Source organism: Leopardus geoffroyi, chromosome C1 (genome assembly GCF_018350155.1).
Source record: "Leopardus geoffroyi isolate Oge1 chromosome C1, O.geoffroyi_Oge1_pat1.0, whole genome shotgun sequence".
NCBI classification, from domain to species: domain Eukaryota; kingdom Metazoa; phylum Chordata; class Mammalia; order Carnivora; family Felidae; genus Leopardus; species Leopardus geoffroyi.
The window spans coordinates 18159569-18180301 of NC_059328.1; the positions used below are offsets into that span (position 1 = coordinate 18159569).

At 47.4% G+C, this 20733-nt stretch overlaps 1 protein-coding gene across 15 annotated transcripts in view; it reads right to left on the minus strand.

Moving 5' to 3' along the window:
• Positions 1-20733, minus strand: part of STPG1 (sperm tail PG-rich repeat containing 1) — a 55785-nt gene that overhangs the window by 22324 nt on the left and 12728 nt on the right. For 11 of the 15 annotated variants that reach the window (XM_045482187.1, XM_045482196.1, XM_045482191.1 and 8 more), the window contains 2 exons: positions 15273-15394; positions 4051-4152 (listed from right to left, as the gene is read on the minus strand). In XM_045482187.1, the coding sequence (XP_045338143.1) occupies positions 4051-4152; positions 15273-15394 (224 nt within the window). Of the gene's footprint in view, positions 1-4050; positions 4153-8252; positions 8412-15272; positions 15395-20733 lie in introns of those variants that run through there. The other 4 variants (XM_045482194.1, XM_045482193.1, XM_045482198.1 and 1 more) reach the window with 3 other exon arrangements.

Here is a 20733-nt window from a genome sequence, read left to right on the forward strand (position 1 = left end):
ATCTGAATTGCTCAAACAACAAGTTTGCTTCTAATGTCTTAAAGGCACAAGGGTCCATGGGACTTGCTGTCCACCTGTGGCCTCCGATCCCTCACCTAATGGCTGATTTCAAAAAACCCTACAATATCTTTCTGTTTCAGTAGAACTGATTCTACTCCTTCCAGGAAGCCACAATAAACTATTTTCAGTTATAAAAAAAAAAAAAAAAAAAAAAAAAAAAAACACAAAAACAAACAGAATCAATGTTTGCCAAATGAAAAGGGGCAAAAGCCATAGAAACTAGGTGATAACATCACTTTACCCTAGGATGGTATGGCAAATATTGGAGTCTGATAAAACAAACGAAAAAATTCTCATTATTTTATGGTTAAAAGCTTGAGAACACTGCTCTGGGTTTTCCTCAGCGGGATAGGGGTCACTACCTATACAAGCACAGCGAGTAGGTGAGGCTGTGGGAAGGCACGAGCCCCCACCCCCACCAACTTCTCGCCCTTGCTCGGTTGCAGTGGGTCCCAACATTCAGTCTATGGACCACCGATGGTACGTGGGTGGATGTGCTCCCAGGGGCAAGAATGTTCTTGTCCAGAGTCCCAGCTGTTCAGAGTCGAGCCTGGGTCCAAGTCCCAAGTCGGCCTCCCCCTGTGTCCGGATTCACTGATGTTCCCAGAAGGAAGGTCACCCCAGCCCTGTATACACTTTGCCTTTGAGTTTTGGGCAATAGTTAACTGAGTACTTTCCACGGGTTGTTGCATTTAATCCTCATGAAAAACCTGGGGAGTGGTTATTGTGATTATCCCGAATTTACAGATGAGGAGACTGGATTTTCTCCATCAGATGAGGAGTGGAACCAACATTATCACCCAGGCAGTCTGCCCCTACTATATGGTATGGATTAGATACCTCATTCTTTTTTTTTTTTTTTTTTTAATGTTTATTTATTTTTTTTTATTTTTATTATTTTTTTTAATGTTTATTTTTGAGACAGAGAGAGACAGAGCATGAACGGGGGAGGGGCAGAGAGAGAGGGAGACACAGAATCTGAAACAGGCTCCAGGCTCTGAGCCGTCAGCCCAGAGCCTGACGCGGGGCTCGAACTCACGGACTGTGAGATCGTGACCTGAGCTGAAGTCGGACGCTTAACCGACTGAGCCACCCAGGCGCCCCACTGTTTATTTATTTTTGAGAAAGAGCAAGTGGGGGAGGGGCAGAGAGAGAGGGAGACAGAGGATCCAAAGTGGACTCTGCGCTGACAGCAAGTCCTACGTGGGGCTCGAACTCACAAACCGTGAGATCATGACCTGCGCCAAAGTCGGACACCCAACCGACAGAGCCACCCAGGCGCCCCTAGATGTCTCATTTTAAAGAGGAATGGGTCAAAAGGAATAAAGCAATACACGTTTTCATTTACAAGCTGGCCGGCTGATAAATGACTGTGGAAGGTTCTAGTTCAAGAAGAATCGCTATGCTCTCTCTCCTCTGCCCACTAGGCTAGACCCATCTTTCCTCTTTCCTCTTCACTCCAAAGGAAGAGGGTGGGAAGGTGAAACCCTCCCTGGTGGTACTGTCTGTAGCATTTCCATCCTGAGTCACTCAACAGATTAGGCAAGAGCGTTTTTCTAAAGCACTATTTCCCAAAGTGTTTCTTGGCATGCGAGGTGCATAAGGTAAGTGAGTGTTGGCGGTCGCAGCAGCAGGGGGAGAGTCCCAGAGCCAAATAAACTTGAGAGGGTCTCACAGCATCTTCCCATTTTGAAGATTCATAATACCCACCGCCATATTAAGTGCCCTGAGAAGTCCTACAATAAAGAAGCCTAACTATATTTAACTAGGCCTTCCAGAACCACTCCTGCCACCATGCAAATACAGAAAGGCCATGGAAGTCTCCTCCCACCAGACTGACTGCTGTGTCATGAATAATTCTGGAACAAAGATTTAGAATATGCTAATGAAGCTCTTTAAATTACTTGGACTTAGAGAGAGCACAGGTCCCCTCCAAAGGTTGGGTGTAGTGGTTCCAACAACCATCAGGAAGTTTCTAGAATTTATAGATCCACAGAGTGTTTTGGTCAGCCTCACCTACAATCCCGCTCCTCCTGGCCAGACCGGGGTCAGTCAGGCAGATCTTTCTCTGACAAGGGCTGCTTTTAATTCCTCCAGAGTCTTCAGATCCGGAAAAGGAGGAGGTAACTAACGAATGTGAAAGTTACCAAGTGGGGGGCAGAGGCACGAAATTGCATCTGTGCAGAAAGCTAGGTGAGATGTGAGATCTCCTAATAGATCTCCCCCAGCCACTGCCGGCTGCTTCCAGGAACCCAAATGTCTATAAAAAGAAATCCCCATATCCATCAAATCGGGGAGGGGAAGCCAGCACCACTCAACGGCCTGCGTTCTTTTTGGGTTTGGTCTGAATGTTTTAAAGACCCGACAGGCGTGATTCGATTCTGTAACACTCCGACCTTCCCTTGGGCCTCTTCTCCTCCAGACGGCCCAGCCTCGTCGTTTGGAAAGTTACCGCACGCAAAGCCTAGTCGGGAGGAATTGACCGGCCACGAATGTCTCAGAGAAAACCTAGGTGTTGCAGGAGCTATTGTTTGTGACTCAGGTGGTAACACTCATGATATTTAGCATGTTTACAATGCTCCCAGTTTCAAAGAGTATTTTGCTCATTGCAATTTGCCCAGCGCCTCCAGGGAGTCTCCACTTTTATGAGGCAACTGGGACACAGAATGGTGACGTGCTTGAGGCCACGTCGAGCATCCACAGCTGAGTCAGGATCAGGTCTTCAGTCTTGTCTCCGGTGCCAGAGCCTCGTGAGGTGGCATTTCTGTTGCAGATTACTTTCAGGTCTCTTTGTTTGCAGGGCGTGGTTCCTCTGTAAGCTCACTGGGGGCATGTGTGACTTCAAGGGCTTTGCTGATGGGGAGCTAGCTCCAAAGTCAACTCGCTCCTTGAGTACTCACCTCTGCCAAACTCAAATTCCAGTAAGTGGCTGCATTCAGTGTGTCTTAAATGGACCCTTTGTGTGGTGTTTTGTTTTTTTTTTTTTTAAATCCATTCCAGTGTCAGGCATTATAATACATCTTTGCAAGAGATAATTTTTTTTTTTAAATTTAATGTTTATTTTTGAGAGAGAGAGAGAGAGGTGGGGAGAGACAGAGCACAAGCAGGGGAGGGGCAGAGAAAGAGGGAGACATAGAATCCGAAGCAGGCTCCAGGCTCTGAGCTGTCAGCACAGAGCCTGACACGGGGCTCAAACCCTCGAACCACGAGATGGTGACCTGAGCTGAAGTCGGATGCTCAACCGACTGGGCCACCCAAGTGCTCCTTGAGGTATTTTAATATTTAAAGGGACAGATGGCATACATGTTTTGTTGATGCAAGTTTGGGTTTGCTTTCTTTTTCACTTTCCTACCTCAGCCGGTCTTACCCTAGTTTGGCCCTTTTCCCTTGCTATATCTATTCTTCCTGCCAATTTACAAAGATTCGAATAAAGAACAAGAAAATCCTGCCCAAGTCTGTTCAGGGACGTTGGCCCTTCATAGAGTTCCTTGATTCTTAGAGCCATCCGCCAACATAAAGACCCTCATTTCACAAAGAAGGGAAATAGGGCGGGGAGGACGATCGCTGCATTTCAGGCCTGCTGCCTGCTTTCTTTTTGCCCCCATCAGATTTCTCAATATCTTGAATAACCCAATGAGACCAAGCGGTGTAAAACCTCATATTAGAGTGAGATCTTTTCCCTGGAACCTAAAAATCTCAGGAAAACATCTGCTTAGTCCACTCCGTGATGACAGAACTGATGGTGGATATTCAGGTCCTGAATCTCCCTCTGGCCTCTCTTCCCACTCTGGCAACGTCTAGCAGGGGAGGGGAATTACTTAAAGACACAGGCTCTAATTTACTTGCGTGACACGTGAGGGGGCAGTTATGCTCCTAATTAGAACCACGGCATTTGGAGAGAAGGGACCAGATGACCAACACATGTTTATGCAAGGAGCAAAGGAAATTACTGATCCCGCTAGTGGCCTCACTCAAGGAGGGGGTTCTCACCATAGAGGGAAAAGTGCACGTCCCTTTCTTGGACAGCGAGACACTGTTGAACACCGGAGATTGGTGAATGACATCGTAGAAGCCAGGACCCGGGATATTATCCTGAAAGGGAGAGAACGTGGTGTCACTGGGATCCACTCATTTCCACTGTGCTCTTCTGCGAGCTTTACACCCACTAAATCCACGCTAAGCCTCAGTGTAATCCTCCAGAATGGCACCACCACTTTCCCGGTGACGGCTCGGCTCTACCGTTTCCTAGCCTGCCCAGTCACTGTCTCAGTGACCAAGCGCTGGGGTTGGAATTCCAGCCCAGGTCTGGGACCCCCAAAGCCCTGACTCTCCCTCCACCATGCTGCCCTGCATTCCAGAAGAATGCTATTGTTTTGTCATGCCATTAGAGAAGTGAGCACAAGACGGGATGCTAAGTCTGGCTGATGCGTGAGTCAGCGTGTGCTGATTGGGTACGCCAAACCCAAGGTGAGGGACCGATGACCGCTGTCACGTTAACCGCACCCACCTGACTCAGCTTCCTCCTCAGCCTTTCAGAGGAGAAATCGGGGAGCGTTTCTGTTTACAGAGCAAAACGAAACAAAAACAACCTTCCTCCCAAACGAGTCCCTTTCTAATTCTCAAACAAAAGGAGGCAGGCTCACGAGGCTCAAATGCTAAACGATGGAGGTATGAGAGAGAGGAATAAACAAACGCTTGATTTCTAAGCTCATTTCTGCTTTTGCAGCTAATTGGACTTTCGGCTCATTTCCCAGGCAAGTTACCAGGGGGAAGTATATGCTGACGGAAGTTGGCCAAGCAAGTGGCATGAAATGAAAAGGATGTTCCGTTGTCTTGAGAGTTTACCGGGTGCCTACTCGATGCCATAAGCTTTTCAAAGGTTGCTTCATTTAATCCTCTGACAAGGAAGAGGCTACTGTCCCCGTTGTACAGATGGAGACACCGAGGCACGTGGGGATGCATTTATCCAACACCCCACTGCTACAAACGGCCGTACCTGAATTCAATGCTAAGGGCACGATGAACGCAAACCCTTTGCAGTGGGGGTGTTAGCAGGCCCATTTTAAGGAAAGGAAGGCCCAGAGGCATTGGGTCCACATTTAGTAAATGGTGAAGCCCAGATTTAAATCCGGGCAGCCTGACTGCAGACTTGCTCTCCGCAACCTCTGTCACCCAGGCTCGTTGTCTCCACCATCCCTACCACTCTCCTCGGGGCAGAAAGAAAGCTTAAGGGGCCACCAGGGCTTTCCAGAACTTTCCAGTCTGGCCTGAGCAGTGTGTGATTAAGGTTTAATATTTGGGATAGGGCCATCAGTCAGTGAGATTAATAGGTTCTTCTGTGCTGAATTTTAAACGCAGGGAATCCTTTGAGCCTCGCTTAAAGCAGGTGGGTGAAGGGGCACTGATTCCCACTTTGTAGGTGATGGTGATCTTGGGTGCAGAGTGGGGGCTGATCACCAGGGAGAATGGGGCAGGCCATGAGACGTGCAGCAGAATCAGGTGCGCCAGCGCCCTAGGCCGAGTCCTGTACGTGGGAGAAGATTCGAGGAGCTACCGAAAACAAGGAAGAGATTTTTCTAGGGCTAGCATTTATTTATTGAGTGGCCACTCACTGTGTGCCAGGCACTGTTCTGAGCACTTTATTTTTTTTTTTAAGTGTATGAGAGAGAGAGAGAGAGAGAGAGAGCAAGTGGGGGGAGAGAGAGAATCCCAAGCAGACTCTACACCATGGAGTCCAACAAGGGGATCAATCTCAAGACTGTGACATCATGACCTGAGCAGAAATCAAGAGTCAGACACTTAACCAACTGAGCCACCCAGGCGCCCCTGAGTACTTTATGATTTTTTTTTAAGTAGGCTCCACCGAGCGTGGAGCCCAACGCAGGGTTTGAACTCACGACCCTGAGATCGAGACTCGGATGCTTAACTGCCTGAGTCACCCAGTTACCTGAAGTAACTCATTTAATCCCCATTTTTTTTTTTAATTTTTTTTTTTCAACGTTTATTTATTTTTGGGACAGAGAGAGACAGAGCATGAACGGGGGAGGGGCAGAGAGAGAGGGAGACAAAGAATCAGAAACAGGCTCCAGGCTCTGAGCCATCAGCCCAGAGCCCGACGCGGGGCTCGAACTCACGGACCGCGAGATCGTGACCTGGCTGAAGTCGGACGCTCAACCGACTGCGCCACCCAGGCGCCCCTAATCCCCATTTTAAAGACAGAAGGACAGGACCAAAAGAGATAAGGCCCAAGGTCACATGGCTAGTAACTGTCAGAGCCCGAATTTGAACCCAGGGGGTCTTAGTAAAAAGTCAACTTTTTTTTATAGATTGAGGGATAACTGACACATAACGTTCTATTAGTTTCATGTATACAGTGTAATGATTCAATATTTTTATACATTGGACAGTGATCACCCGGTAAGTCCAATAAACACCTGTCACCATACAGTTACAGGATTTTTTTCCTGTGATCAGAGCTTTTAAGATCTACTCTCTTAGCAACTTCCCAATATGCAATACAGTGTTATTAACGGTAGTTGCCATGCTGTATGATACGTCCCCGTGACTTTTTTATTTTGTGATTGGAATTTTGTGCCTTTTCATTCCCTTCACCCATTTTGCCCATCTCCATGAAACATACAGAATCCACTACTCTTTTTTTTTTTTAATTTTTTTAACGTTTATTTATTTTTGAGACAGAGGGAGACAGAGCGTGAGTGGGGGAGGGGCAGAGAGAGAGGGAGACACAGAATCTGAAACAGGCTCCAGGCTCTGAGCCATCAGCCCAGAGCCCGATGCGGGGCTCGAACCCACGGACCGCGAGATCGTGACCTGAGCCGAAGTCGGACGCTCGACCGACGGAGCCACCCAGGTACCCCCAGAATCCACTACTCTTAAGCATTAAACCAAATTAATGTTCAAATGCGAAGGTATAGGATAGAAGAAAAACAAAAATCCTCCTGCGTTTTGAATCTGCAAATTCCCGTCTCGGTGCTGCTACACGCACCAACTGACTTTTAGCAAGTCGCCCCTCTGGGCCTCAGTTTCCCTATTTGCAAATCAGAGACATGGGGCCACACGCCTTTTGTTGGGTGCCTCTTAGCTTGGAGAGTCCCTAAGTCCAGGGAAAGCTGAAGCAGGACATGTACTCGCGACTCTTCCAGGTTTAAACAGTGACCGAGGAAGACGCACCCCCCTCGACCCTAGTTTACCGCTACGCTCGACGCCCGCTATCAGTTTCCCACGAATTTTCTGGGCACCTACGTGTCTGAGGAGCTAGAGTTGCCCAATAAAAGCTACTCCGTCCCACCCTGCCCAGGTGAGTTTGAATTTCAGATAGCTACAAACGATCTTAGTGTAAGTACATCCCCTGCAGTTTGGGGGGACATAGTGATACTAAAATAGTTGTTCGCCATTGATCTGAAATTCTACATTAACTAGAAATCCTGCGTTTTTCTTTGCTCGATCTGGCAACCCCACTGGACGGACCTAGCTCATGCTTTCATTCTGCTGTGTTGCAAACTGGTTGCAGGCCAGGCCAAATATGAAGAGGGCTGTCACCTCTTAGCCTGGAGGGACAGAGTGCTGCCTGTTTGCTCTGAAGGAATGTCTGAGAAGAGTTGTCCAGGCAGCAGTCTGCTGGAGCTGGCCCGTGGCAGCTCCAGAGGGGGACTGTTAGAATGTCGGAGGTTTTGCTAGTGGCCCCGGGTGGGGGTATTTACACCACAGAAATTGGCAAATGCTATCAATCGGAACTTCCCCCCTTCGCGGAGGGGACAGCTGGTCTACCAGCCCACCGCTACCTTCACATGACTCCCAGCTAGGTTTCTAAGCTCCTCGGAGGGAAATGTCCAAATGCAGAGCCTTCAGGCCCTCTCCGGCAACTGCTAGAAGTGGTGAATGGCTCTCTGGGCGGGCAATAAAAAGTCAGACCTTTCACCTCTGGGATGACAGTTCACATGACTAACCCTTCGTGGCTTCGGTGAGTTGAGGCCTCTCAGAGCAGATCCCAGAAATAAGAATCCAGACTGCAACTGGGGTGAACTTAGCCGCCTTGGTTTCTTGGCCAAGACCACCCCCAGAGGGCAAAAATAAGCAAAAATGGGTGTGGGGAGGGAGAAGGGAAGAGAACTATCGATCTCAGCCCTACCAACTGCCTATTGAGCACTGAAAGAACTATGTGGATGTCATACCTGTTGTCTCCCCGGCCTGCCCCAAAGTGTGAGGATTAAATGAGTCAATACACGCAGAGGGGTGAGAGCCGGTGCGTGGCCACCCTCGTCCTCGTTTCTACCTCTGCATTGCCCACGCCAGCCTCAATGGAGCCGAACCTTCCCGTGGAGGTTAAAGACCTGGAGAGTGGGATTAAGCAAGAGAGGACTGGCTCATGTGCTCCCATCCCTCCACCCAACACACACGTGGGTGACGTTTGGCTGAAACGCACTTTGAGAGCCCTTCTGAAGGATTAAAGTCCTGGAAGGCAGCCTGTGCGGGTGCCAAGGGTGGGACAAAGATCTCCACTCGCTTGACCCTGGGATAGGGTAGGGAGGTCATGAGGAGCAGGGCACAGACCTCCTCACCCCAGACATGTCCATGGGTTATAGGAAGCTTGGAGTCCCACAGCTTGCAACCAGCTACGCAGCCTGAGCTTTCGAGTGCTGATTTCATAAATTCTGTCCAATTAATACTTTCAAATCAACAGTTCGTCAAACTGCTTCTTGGCCTACAAAACATAGTCTCTGTTGGATCATTGGCTAAAGGCCACACAAGAGGAATGAAAACTGCTGAGGGGTCTGCTGAGGGGCTTAAAAGGACCTAATGGGGAGAGGGGGGCGCCTGGGTGGCTCAGTCAGTTGAGCCTCTGACTCTTGGTTTCAGCTCAGGTCATGGTTTCAGCTCAGGTCATGATCTCGCGGTTCGTGAGTTCGAGCCCCGCACCGAACTTGGGATTCTCTCTCTCCCTCTTTTTCTGTCCCTCCCTTGCTCATGCTCTCTCCCTCTCTCAAAAGGAACAAACTTAAAAAAAAAAAAAAGTATCTAACAGGAGGAGGACGTGCCTGAGGTAGAACCAGAATCCTGTGCTGTGGTTAAGCCCCCAGCAAAATCACACAGGGATGTGAGGCTCCTGGGGAAACAATTTTTCCCCACAAATGCCTCTGGTCTTCAGATCTCAGGACAATGTGTCCAACGACCCTGCTGACTTCATCCAAGCGAGAAAGCTTTTAGTCGGGTTGATGTGGCCAGAGTGAAGAGGACAGCACTGCCTGGACGGCGGGAGAGTCGGCCTCTGTCCCCGGGGCACGGCACCGGCCCTCAGGCCCCTCATCTGTGGGGGCGTCAAGATCTGTGTTTTTCCGGCCACATGCCAGGTGTCCACAGGGAGCCAGGGAAGCTGGCAGCAGCTTGGAGGAGCAGTCGGCCCGTACCTGGCCCACCAGTGGGCTTCAGGACGAGACACTGTCACAGGAAGGGCTGTTCTGCTGAGCCCGGGGTTCAAGGTCACGGAAGCTCTTTCTGGCTCAAACTGTCTCTGACTCTGAGATTTGCCCCTTGGAAGACGCCTTCCTCCTTTCTGCCCTCTCTCCCTCCCTACCCCTCCCCCCCCCCACACACATATGTTTCTGTCTGGCACCAAAGTTTCCACACCTCTGATCACAGCTGCAAAGGGAGAGAGGCCGCGAGCGTACTTCATGCAAGAAAACACTGTTTTGTTCAGAATGGGGGAGGGTGGCAGAATGAAGGGACCCTGGAAGCTCTGGGGGAGCAACCAGGAAAGGGGATGAGGTCTCTTGAGGAGATTGTTTATCTTTGCGGGGGGCGGGGGGGAGGGCATGGCAGGAGGGGCAGAGAGAGAATCCCAGGCAGGCTCCGTGCTCAGTGTGGAGCCTGACACGGGGCTCGAACTCACTACCGTGAGATCACCATCTGAGCTGAAATCAGGAGTTGGATGTTGGGGCGCCTGGGGGGCTCAGTCGGTTGAGCGGCCGGCTTCGGCTCAGGTCATGATCTCGCAGTCTGTGGGTTCGAGTCCCGCGTCGGGCTCTGTGCTGACGGCTCAGAGCCTGGAGGCTGCTTCAGGTTGTGTCTCTGACTCTCTCTCTCTCTCTCTCTGCCCCTGCCCCGCTTGCACTCTGTTTCTGTCTCTCAAAAGATAAATAAACGTTAAAAAAAAGAAAAAATAAGAAAACTACTGTGGACCAGGGCTTGTGCTAAGGTGCAAGGAAGGATACAGCGTGATCTGTTAGCAGTTCACACACTCTAGGAATGGGATGGAGGGGCCGCAGCAAAACAGTGCAAAATGGACAGGGGGTGTTCCGTGACTCAGCGAGCGATGCATAGACTGGAGTTGGGCTCATTCATTCCATGCACTTTTGAGGGGTGTTGGGGTCAGGAAAGGACAGCGATGACCCCAGGAGTTTCCGGACAGGTGAAGGTGAGACGGGCACACCCCCTACCATCAGGTGAAGCAGAAGGTGGACAGGGGCACAAGAGTGGCTGTCCAGAGCTCAGAGGAGGGGTCCCTGCTTCCATCCCGGGGTGACATGGGAAACTGCGTCTGGGAACCAGGAGCTGCCACCTGCATGCATCCTTGCCCCGCCTGACCCTGGCCGTGCAAGTTACTCAACCCTCTTTGTGTCTCAGGGTCATTATCTGAAAAGCAGAGACAACGATGAGACTCAGCTCACAGGGTGATTATGGGAACGAAACCGGTAAATAAATGCAAAAGTCTTCGAGGGGTGCCTGGCATGCGGTCAGTGCCAGCCAAGCGTTTGTTATGTCCGGGAACATATACTGCAGACCCCGTGGGGAGGCGTGCCGCTGACCCTACTGTGGTTCAGACATGCAGCCGAGTGCACACTTGGGGCAATTATCCCCTTGAACATGGTGGCCCCTGCGAACTGAGCTTCCTTTCGTTTAAATATCCCTGACATGTGGGGCGCCTGGGTGGCTCAGCCGGTTGAGCGTCTGACTCTTGATTTCGGCTCAGGTCACGATCCCGGGGTTGTGGGATCGAGCCCTGTGTGGGGCTCTGCACTGAGTGTGGAACCTGGTTGACCTTCTCTTTCTCTCCCTTTGCCCCTCTCCCCAGGTTGCTCGCTCACTCTCTTTCTAATTGAATGAATGAATGAATGAATGAATAAATAAATAAATAACTCGACATGTAAAACATCCCTGATCCAGTGCCTCATCAAGTTAATCAATGAAATGATATTAGCTTTCTACAATTTCACACAAATTAAATACAGGCCTGCTTACCAACTGGGACGGTGGATTTACTGTCAGGCTGTCTATCAAATTAACATGTATGTTTAAATTGAGCCCTTCTAGAGGATACAGTATACGCATGCTACTGGCATTCATTGATTAGAGCCTGGAAGGGACAAGCTGGCTTTAGAATCATGGGGCCTAGCTATTATAACGTCCTTGCTTTTTTTTTTTTTTTTTTAATTTTTTAACGTTTATTTATTTTTGACAGAGAGAGACAGAGCATGAGCGGGGAGGGGCAGAGAGAGAGGGAGACACAGAATGCGAAGCAGGCACCAGGCTCTGAGCTGTCAGCACAGAGCCCGACGCGGGGCTCGAACTCACGGACCGCGAGATCATGACCTGAGCCGAAGTCGGACGCTCCACCGACTGAGCCACCCAGGCGCCCCACATCCTTGTTTTTAAGATGATGCAAAGATATTATTAGTGTTACACAGCCTGGAAGGCAGTGACCACCGTCCAGAGGGAAATAGAGACAGAAACAGGGAGGTGGAGGAAGAAAATGTCCATCAGCCTCCTGGGCTACGTTCTGCCCCAGATTAGGCATGTCTCTTCACGCACACGGAGTCACCAGCACATTTGTAAATAATCGTAAAAATGTGCAGGGAAGCAGACTTCATTTCTAGCAGCCTAAATTGCCAGTCCCGACACCAAGCTCCGTGAAGGATTGATTACAGGGCATATGAGCTGGGCAGTGTTTCCCCACAAAGTTAGACGGACAAGGTGAGTGCACATTTCACAAGGCACCGATGCTCTGTGTCAAAGACGTGCTAAATGGGTCACAGAACTAATGTGAGGATACAACCAAGTTATGAGATCAGGCTCAGGGTATGGATGATTCATGTCCTAAGAAGGGTGGTGAACATCAGAGTTTTAAAATCTGTTTTTAATTTGTATTGCCTCACGAAATTATTGGGTGATCTTACACAAGATCTTTCACTACTCAATGTCCATTTCCCTCAAGAGAAATGAGAATAACGAGCATGGAACAAGAAAAGTTTTTTTCCAGTTTTTATAGCTTGAAGAAGCGAAAAGATTATATAGTCCAAATTGTTTGTGTTTCAGATGAGGAAACCGAAGCCCAGAGAAGTCAAGTGACTTGTCTAAAGGCACACAGCCTCTTAACAGGGCAGAACACAGGGAACCTGGTTTACGGATCCTGTCCGTGCTCTTGCCACAGAATTGCGTACTTTTTTACAGAAGGCTTTCAAATACCTAGATGAAAGTTCCCACGTTGTCAAACCAACGTGACTACATCTGAAAAGTATGAATCAAATTTCTGAGCGATTTCTTTCCGTATCTGATGCTGCTTACAGCTTTGGCTGGTTGCCCCCTTGGTTCCTTGAGCAGAAACGTTTCTGAAAAGTAGTAGTTTGAATGCTAACTCGAAATGCCGGCCTCTTCAGTTTCTGGAAGCGAGTCTGGAGAACCGGATCACATAGAAGGGCGCCTACACTCATGGCCTGACATCCTTCCCTACCTTGTGCTGGGGCTGTTCTGGCGAAGGCCTTTTCAGAAACATACCTGCTGACTTTCATAAATCAAATGCATGGCTCTGGAGGCCACAAAAGGTGTGGTATGTGTGGAAACAACATGAGGCTTTGGAGTGAGCTAGACCTGGGTTTGAGGTCTAATTCTTTCCAGGTTGATTCAGCAAATATTTATGTAGGGCCTCTTATGTGCCAAGCCCTGTGCTGAATGACCTTGGGTGGGTCATTTAACTCCCCTAAGCCTCGATTTCCTCTCCTGTTAAACTAGGACAATGAACCCTTCCTTTTAGCATTGTTCTGAGGATTAGGGACATGGTCTAAAAATGATTTCACACCTAGAAGGGACCAGTAAAATGGTGGCTGCTACTATTTTTATTGGAGGCTGGACTGCAAATATTCTAGAGATGGACAACATATTATTACTGTCTTGACAAACAGGACCCCAAACAGAAGGTACAGAGACCGGTGGACAGTTAAAACACAGACACAGAAACTAGAGGGAGAAGAGAGAAAAGTCCTGAGCAAATATCTTCTTTTTTTTTTTTTTTTTTTTTTTTAAATTTTTTTTTCAACGTTTATTTATTTTGGGGACAGAGAGAGACACAGCATGAACGGGGGAGGGGCAGAGAGAGAGGGAGACACAGAATCGGAAACAGGCTCCAGGCTCTGAGCCATCAGCCCAGAGCCCGACGCGGGGCTCGAACTCACGGACCGCGAGATCGTGACCTGGCTGAAGTCGGACGCTTAACCGACTGAGCCACCCAGGCGCCCCTCTTCTTTATCATCTCTGAGGCAAACCTTCAAGTAATTAAAAATGTGCGTGTGGGTGTGCACGCACACGCGAGCCGATACACACACCCTATATTCTTTATTATTTGCTTTCTTAGAATCCTAAAATGTTAGAAGTGAAAGGAATTTAAACGTCCTCTCATTCAGCGTTCTTGTTTACAAAGGAGGAACAGGCTGAGGGGCAAAGGGGCCTGACGAGGCCCCCCACGTGGCCAAAGGTAACTGAGATGTTGACTCCTTCAAAAGAATGTTATTCTACAGATCTTGGTTAAATGAGTAAAGGAATGAAGATTTTAAAGACTAAGGATGTCTCTGTGAGGTGCTTCGGCCCCCTGCTGGTGAGAGAGGAGACCGTCAGACCCTTGAACCTTTAGCCAATGCAATCCCAAGCTACTTGAGGACCCACGAGGAGCCCGGGGAGCCATGCAGAATCTTCCAGATCAACGAGGAAAAGAGACACAAATATGTGGAGAAACTGGGCGGGAGGGGATACAGCAACAGAAACAACACACTGGTAAAGGAAGTTTGAAAAAAGGGGGGGCCTTTATCACAAAGGTGGTTTTAAGTTTATTCGACCCTTTTATTTTTCCTTTTATGTTATTTGAGGAAAGGTTTGTTATTTCCTCTCCTGTCATAAAGAGTGAACGGGACCAGAGGGAGAGAAAAGGATTTTTACCTTTTACTTCCTATACCTGGGATTCTTGAATTTTATACTTTTATAATAAATTTTAAAATACATTTCTTCTTGGGAACGCAAGCTGGTGCAGCCACTCTGGAAGACAGTATGGAGGTTCCTCAAAAAACTAAAAATAGAACTACCCTACGACCCAGCAATTGCACTACTAGGCATTGATCCACGGGATACGGGTGTGCTGTTTCGAAGGGACACATGCACCCCCGTGTTTATAGCAGCACTATCAACAATAGCCAAAGTATGGAAAGAGCCCAAATGTCCGTCGACGAATGAATGGATAAAGAAGATGTGGGATATAAAGACAATGGAGTATTACTCGGCAATCAAAAAGAATGAAATCTTGCCATTTGCAGCTATGTGGATGGAACTGGAGGGTATTATGCTAAGTGAAATTAGTCAGAGAAAGACAAAAATCATATGGCTTCACTCATATGAGGGCTTTAAGAGACAAAACAGATGAACATAAGGGAAGGGAAACAAAAATAATGTAAAAACAGGGAGGGGGACAAAACAGAAGAGACTTTTAAATATAGAGAACAAACAGAGGGTTGCTGGAGGGGTTGTGGGAGGGGGGATGGGCTAAATGGCTAAGGGGCACTAAGGAATCTACTCCTGAAATCATTGTTGCACTATGTGCTAACTAATTTGGATGTAAATAAAAATAAATAAATAAATAAATAAAACAAGTTAAAACAAAATAAACAATGAAAATAAAATAAAATACATTTCTTCTTTAAAAAAATGTTTGGGGTACAATATGGCACCATGAGTCCAGACGCCATCGTTTCCCTGAAGCTAATAACTTCCCAACTCATTCTTAACCTTCCCGCACGCTGGGAGAGAAGGCTATTGGCTCCTTGGGTGACACTGCCCTCTGTTGGTCATAGGGACAACTGCACCAGCCTGGCTCACACACACCCGTCCCGAGGCTCAAACCCAGATTAAATGCAGAGTTTCTAAGACGATGTTATTACCTTTTTATAATAAAATCTTTTGGCTTGACTATTGAATCCCTTTTTTTCTGATTCTGGAATTGTTGAAGTCTGGTTCTTAAAAGGAATGGAGGAGGATTGTGCTGGATGTGCAGCAGTAAAACCTGAACAACAAAAGCGAAGTAAAAATTGGCATGAAGAATTGACAAAGGCAGAAAACGAAGAGCATTTTAAAGTGTTATTTTATTTTCAATATTTTTACTTTTATTTTTTTAGAGAGCTACAGAGAGAGAGCACGCGAGCAAGGGAGGGGGACAGAGGGAGGGAGAGGGTCTCAAGCAGGCTCCATGCTCAGCAAGGAGCCTGACGCTGGGCTCGATCCCATAACCCTGGGATCATGACCTGAGCCTAAATCAAGAATGGGACGCTCAACTGACTGAGCCACTCAGGCACCCCGAGATTTTATTTTCTTTCTTTATTTTTTAAATGTTTATTTTTGAGAGAGAGCACAAGCAGGGGAGGGATGGACGGGGTGTGGGGGGGACAGAGGATGTGAAGTAGGCTCTGTGCCAACAGCAGCAAGCCTGGTGCGGGGCTCGAACTCACGAACCGTGAGATCATGACCTGAGCTGAAGTTGAAGGCTCAACCCTCTGAGCCGTCTCAGTGCCCAACACCACCCCCCCCCACCCCAAGATTTTATTTTTAGGTAATCTCCACACTCAACGTGGGGCTCAGACTCACAACCCAGAGATCAACAGTCTCATCTTCCACCAACTGAGCCAGCCAGGCACTCCTTAAAGTTTTATTTTATTTTATTTTTTAATTTTTTTTAACATTTATTTTTGAGACAGAGAAAGACAGAGCATGAACAGGGGAGGGTCAGAGAGAGAGGGAGACACAGAATCTGAAACAGGCTCCAGGCTCTGAGCGGTCAGCACAGAGCCCGACGTGGGGCTCGAACCCACGGACCGCGAGATCATGACCTGAGCCGAAGTCGGACGCTTAACCGACTGAGCCACCCAGGCGCCCCCTTAAAGTTTTATCTTAAATGGAATGGGAGAGAAACTTGCCTTTTGATAGGAGGTAAACATGAAACTTTTTTTTTTTAATATTCTCTTTACTTTTTTTCCCTCTTGGTAATCTGGCATTTCCCCACCCCCGGGCAACTAAACTAGTGAGATTTGGTCACATCGCTGAAGCATCATTTATAGAAAATCAACTTAAAATTGTGGATGTCCGGGTTGTGACATACAAATGATATACAAATTCCCTGCTGTCCTCTGCCCGGCCCCACATGTGGGAGAATGTCTCACATGAGAGACAACTGTTAAGGCTCCACGAGGGGCATCTCTCTGCACGGCAGACCGATTCCAAACTCCAACCTGTGAGGGTGATAGAATCTGACTCCGTTTTCGATGTGGGGCTGACTGCTCACAGCTTGTAAGCCTCAGCCCCTGGCTTCCCCTTCTGAGCCACACTGGGTAAACTGAGGAGAAGGCCTGGAGGCTCTCCCCTTTGGTGCCGGCCAGAAGTTCAAACCATACCAACCCTTGCCCTCACTCCAGTCCTACCAACTAACCACAACAAAACCCCAAACGTGTCTTTCTCCTCTGGTTCTCTCGCGCTGTTTTGGGGCCAGATTAGGAAGCCGACCCTGCTCTCCCCAGAAAACCTCACGATGTGAGGAATACCCCTCTTCATGTCCCCTTGGTGCGGCATCACCAATCTTGACTTTCAAGCCAAATTTTGGATGGGGGTCCACCCTGACTCTGCAGGATGCGCACAACATATCTCAACATCCAAGTCCGAACCCTCGTAGAGGAAATGTGTGCCAGAGTCGGAAAAAGCCAGGAGACGAAGGGAGGAGGGATGCGTTAAGAGTGGGGGGTGCGGTTGCCCCGGAGCCGGCTTTAAGGCCCGTTTCTTAGTCTCCAAATTTTTGAAAACACAAAACTGCTTTTCAGACTCAGACACCCAATGCCAACAGGGACCCTTCAGGAGGTGCTGTGACAGATGAGGAAACTGAGGCTTAGACAGATGAAGTCACTCGCCCTTAAGTGAAACACCCGGCTGGGGTTTGAACACAGTTGGCCTAATGAGCCGAGGCTCTTAAGGTCCAAGCTGCACCTCCTCATTCTGAGTCTGGCCCATAGTCAGCTCCCCACACACCAGTGGGTGGAATAATGGGGGGCGATCTAGCCCAATGTGCTCGGCTTGAGGGTGAAGCAAGTAAGAGAAGCAGAAGAAATGTTTGGTTAGAAAACATTTGAGAGAGGAATCGACGATGTATTTATTATTTTCTTCCCTTCTCTCCCCACCCCCATTTAGCAGGTGGATGGCTATGTAATTTTCTTTTAGTGAACTAGACAGCATCAGAAAACAGCAGACGCAAGGCTTCCTAGCTTTTGTTTCTAAAAGTCCATGGAGCGATTTAAAGAGTTTGCAGAGAAGGCAGCAAAGAAAGGGGGATTCTTTTCTTGTCTTTTCTCTTTCTTTCTTTCTTTTTTTTAAGGTAAAAGGAAGGACATTTCCCCCAGGGGAAGGAAAAAACCTTCCTGACTAAAAAAAAGATCACTTTCAGGGCGCCCGGGTGGCTCAGTCGGTTAACTGTTGACTTTGGATTTTGGCTCAGGTCATGATCTCACGGTTCATGGGATCAAGCCCCACGGCGGGCTCTGTGCTGACAAGCATGGTGCCTGCTTGGGATTCTCTCTCCCTCTCTCTGCCCCTCCCCGCCCCCTCAAAATAAATAAACAAACGTTAAAAAATAAAAGTAAAAGATCACTTTCACTTCTGGCTGTGGTAGAACCTCCTGCATGAAAACAACCCTCTTGAGAAGAACCAGAAAAATAAGATTTTTATTATTTTTATTTTTATTTATTTATTTTTGAGCGAGAGAGAGAGAGAGAGAGAGAGGGAGGAAGAACAAATGGGGGAAGGGCAGAGAGAAAGGGGGGACAGAGGATTTGAAGCAGGTTCCGCGGGGACAGCACAGAGCCTGAGGTGGGGCTCGAACCCACAAACCGTGAAATCGTGATTTGAGCCAAAGGCAGCTGCTTAACTGACTGAGCCGTCCAGGTGCCCCGAAAAATAAAGTTTTTTAAAAAAACACTCTGGATAATTTGACCTTCCATTTCCAACCAAAATGGGGCTGGCTTTGCCCTCTGAGCTAGGGAAACAAAAGTTAAACATGGACAAAATATATCAAACGATGGTTTTCAAGACGCTGGACACGAAGCAACAAAGGATGGGGCTGCCCCGAGAAATGGGAAGCAAATGAAAGAGCAGTGGGATTGCCCCCAGCTTACTGCCTGGAGAACTTTCCAGGCCACAGCACAGGATAGAGGAATCCAGGGAGAGCCTGGCTGCCTTCTTGAGTTGAGGAAATGAATCCGAAAGCCCAGAAAGACCAGGTGGCTAGAGCTGACAGAGCAGAGAATCCAAGAAGAGAGCTCCCCAGATAAAGAACTCTGGAGCCCAGCACTGGGTTTCCCCTCAGGTACCTTTCTAAATATTGCTCAGGATACACACGCGAGAAAACTACCCAAGGCTGGGGAAAGAATCAGCCGAAAGATGAATACCTGAACAGCAGTACAGGAATAGCTTACACCAAACCAGGAAGACCCTCCTGTTCCCACGCATCAGAGGGAAAAGCTTTATAATACGGAGGACATAGAGTATGCAGAGTTTTGCCTCCGAAATAGAGCAAAATTACCCCTAGACTTAAGGCCGCTCAGGTCCCAGCTAACACTCAACAGCAAGACTTGAAAAACTCCAACTGTTTCCAAGTAATTTAACTGTATCCCAGAACAAAGCATAAGAATTTATAGGACTGGAAAAGGATCCAGCACCCAACAGGTACAATGAAAAATATATAGTGTTCAGTTAAGAATTAATAGGCATGTAAAGAAAAAAAATGCAATTCATCATGAGAAGATATATAATCAATCAAAACCAAAATTTAATTTATAAAAACAGGCAGCAGATCAGATTTGGCCAAGGGCCAAAGTTTGCCAACCCTTGCTCTAAAGCAGCCATTAAGAAAACATGGTAAAGAGTTATTCCTTTTTTTTTTTTAAGATTTTATTTTTATTAAAAAAAATTTTTTTTAATGTTTATTTATTTTTGAGAAAGAGAGAGACAGAGCGTGAGCAGGGGAGAAGCAGAGAGAGGGAGACACAGAATCTGAAGCAGGCTCCAGGCTCTGAGCTGTCCGCACAGAGCCCGGTGTGGGGCTCGAACTCACAAACTGCGAGATCATGACCTGAGCCAAAGCCAGAGGCTTAACTGACTGAGCCACCCAGGCGCCCTATAAGATTTTGTTTTTAAAGTAATCTCTACTCCAATTCAGGGCTCAAACTCAAAACCCAGAGGTCAAGAGTCATATGCTCCGCCAACTGAGCCAGCCAGGTGCCCCAAGAGTTATTCCTAATAAGCCAACAAAGGAGATAAAATAGAAACAAAAATATACTCAATGCAGAAGATGACAGAAAAAGTAAATAAGGCATAGATACGACAAATAGCAAGCAAATCGCAAGATGGTAAACTTAAACCCACACACCAATGTTCACATTAAATTTCAATAGTCTAAATAGTCCAATCAAAAGACAGAGCTGCTCAACTTGGATAAGAAAGATCTAAGTATATGCTGCCTGCAAGAAATATACTTTAAAGGTAATCCCAGAAATACGTTAAAAATAAAAGAATGGGAAAAGATACACTATACTAACATTAAAAACAATGCTAGATATTAGTATCAGACAAAGCAGATTTCAGAGAAAAAATATTCCCTGCAATAAAGAGGGTCATTTCGTAACCATATAGAGGTCAATTCCTTAAGAGAACATTACAAGCCTAAATACCAATATATCTGATAACAAGAAACTCAAAATACACGAAGCAAAAGCTCATAGTACTGTAAGAAGAAATAGAATATTCCACAATTACAGTTAGATTTAAAAGTTCCTCCCTCTGTACCCCAATGTTTATAGCAGCACTTTCAACAATAGCCAAATTATGGAAAGAGCCTAAATGTCCATCAACTGATGAGTGGATAAAGAAGTTGTGGTTTATATACACAATGGAGTACTATGTGGCAATGAGAAAGAAGGAAATATGGCCCTTTGTAGCAACGTGGATGGAACTGGAGAGTGTGATGCTAAGTGAAATAAGCCATATAGAGAAAGACAGATACCATATGTTTTCACTCTTATGTGGATCCTGAGAAACTTAACAGAAGACCATGGGGGAGGGGAAGGGGGAAAAAAAAGTTAGAGAGGCAAACCATAAGAGATTCTTAAAAACTGAGAATAAACTGAAGGTTGATGGGGGGTGGGAGGGAAGGGAAAGTGGGGGATGGGCATTGAGGGCACCTGTTGGGATGAGCACTGGGTGTTGTACGGAAACCAATTTGACAATAAATTTCATATGTAAAAAAAAAAGTTCCTCCCTCACTAATTTAAACAAGTAGATAGAATATCAGTAAAGATATGTAAGACTTGG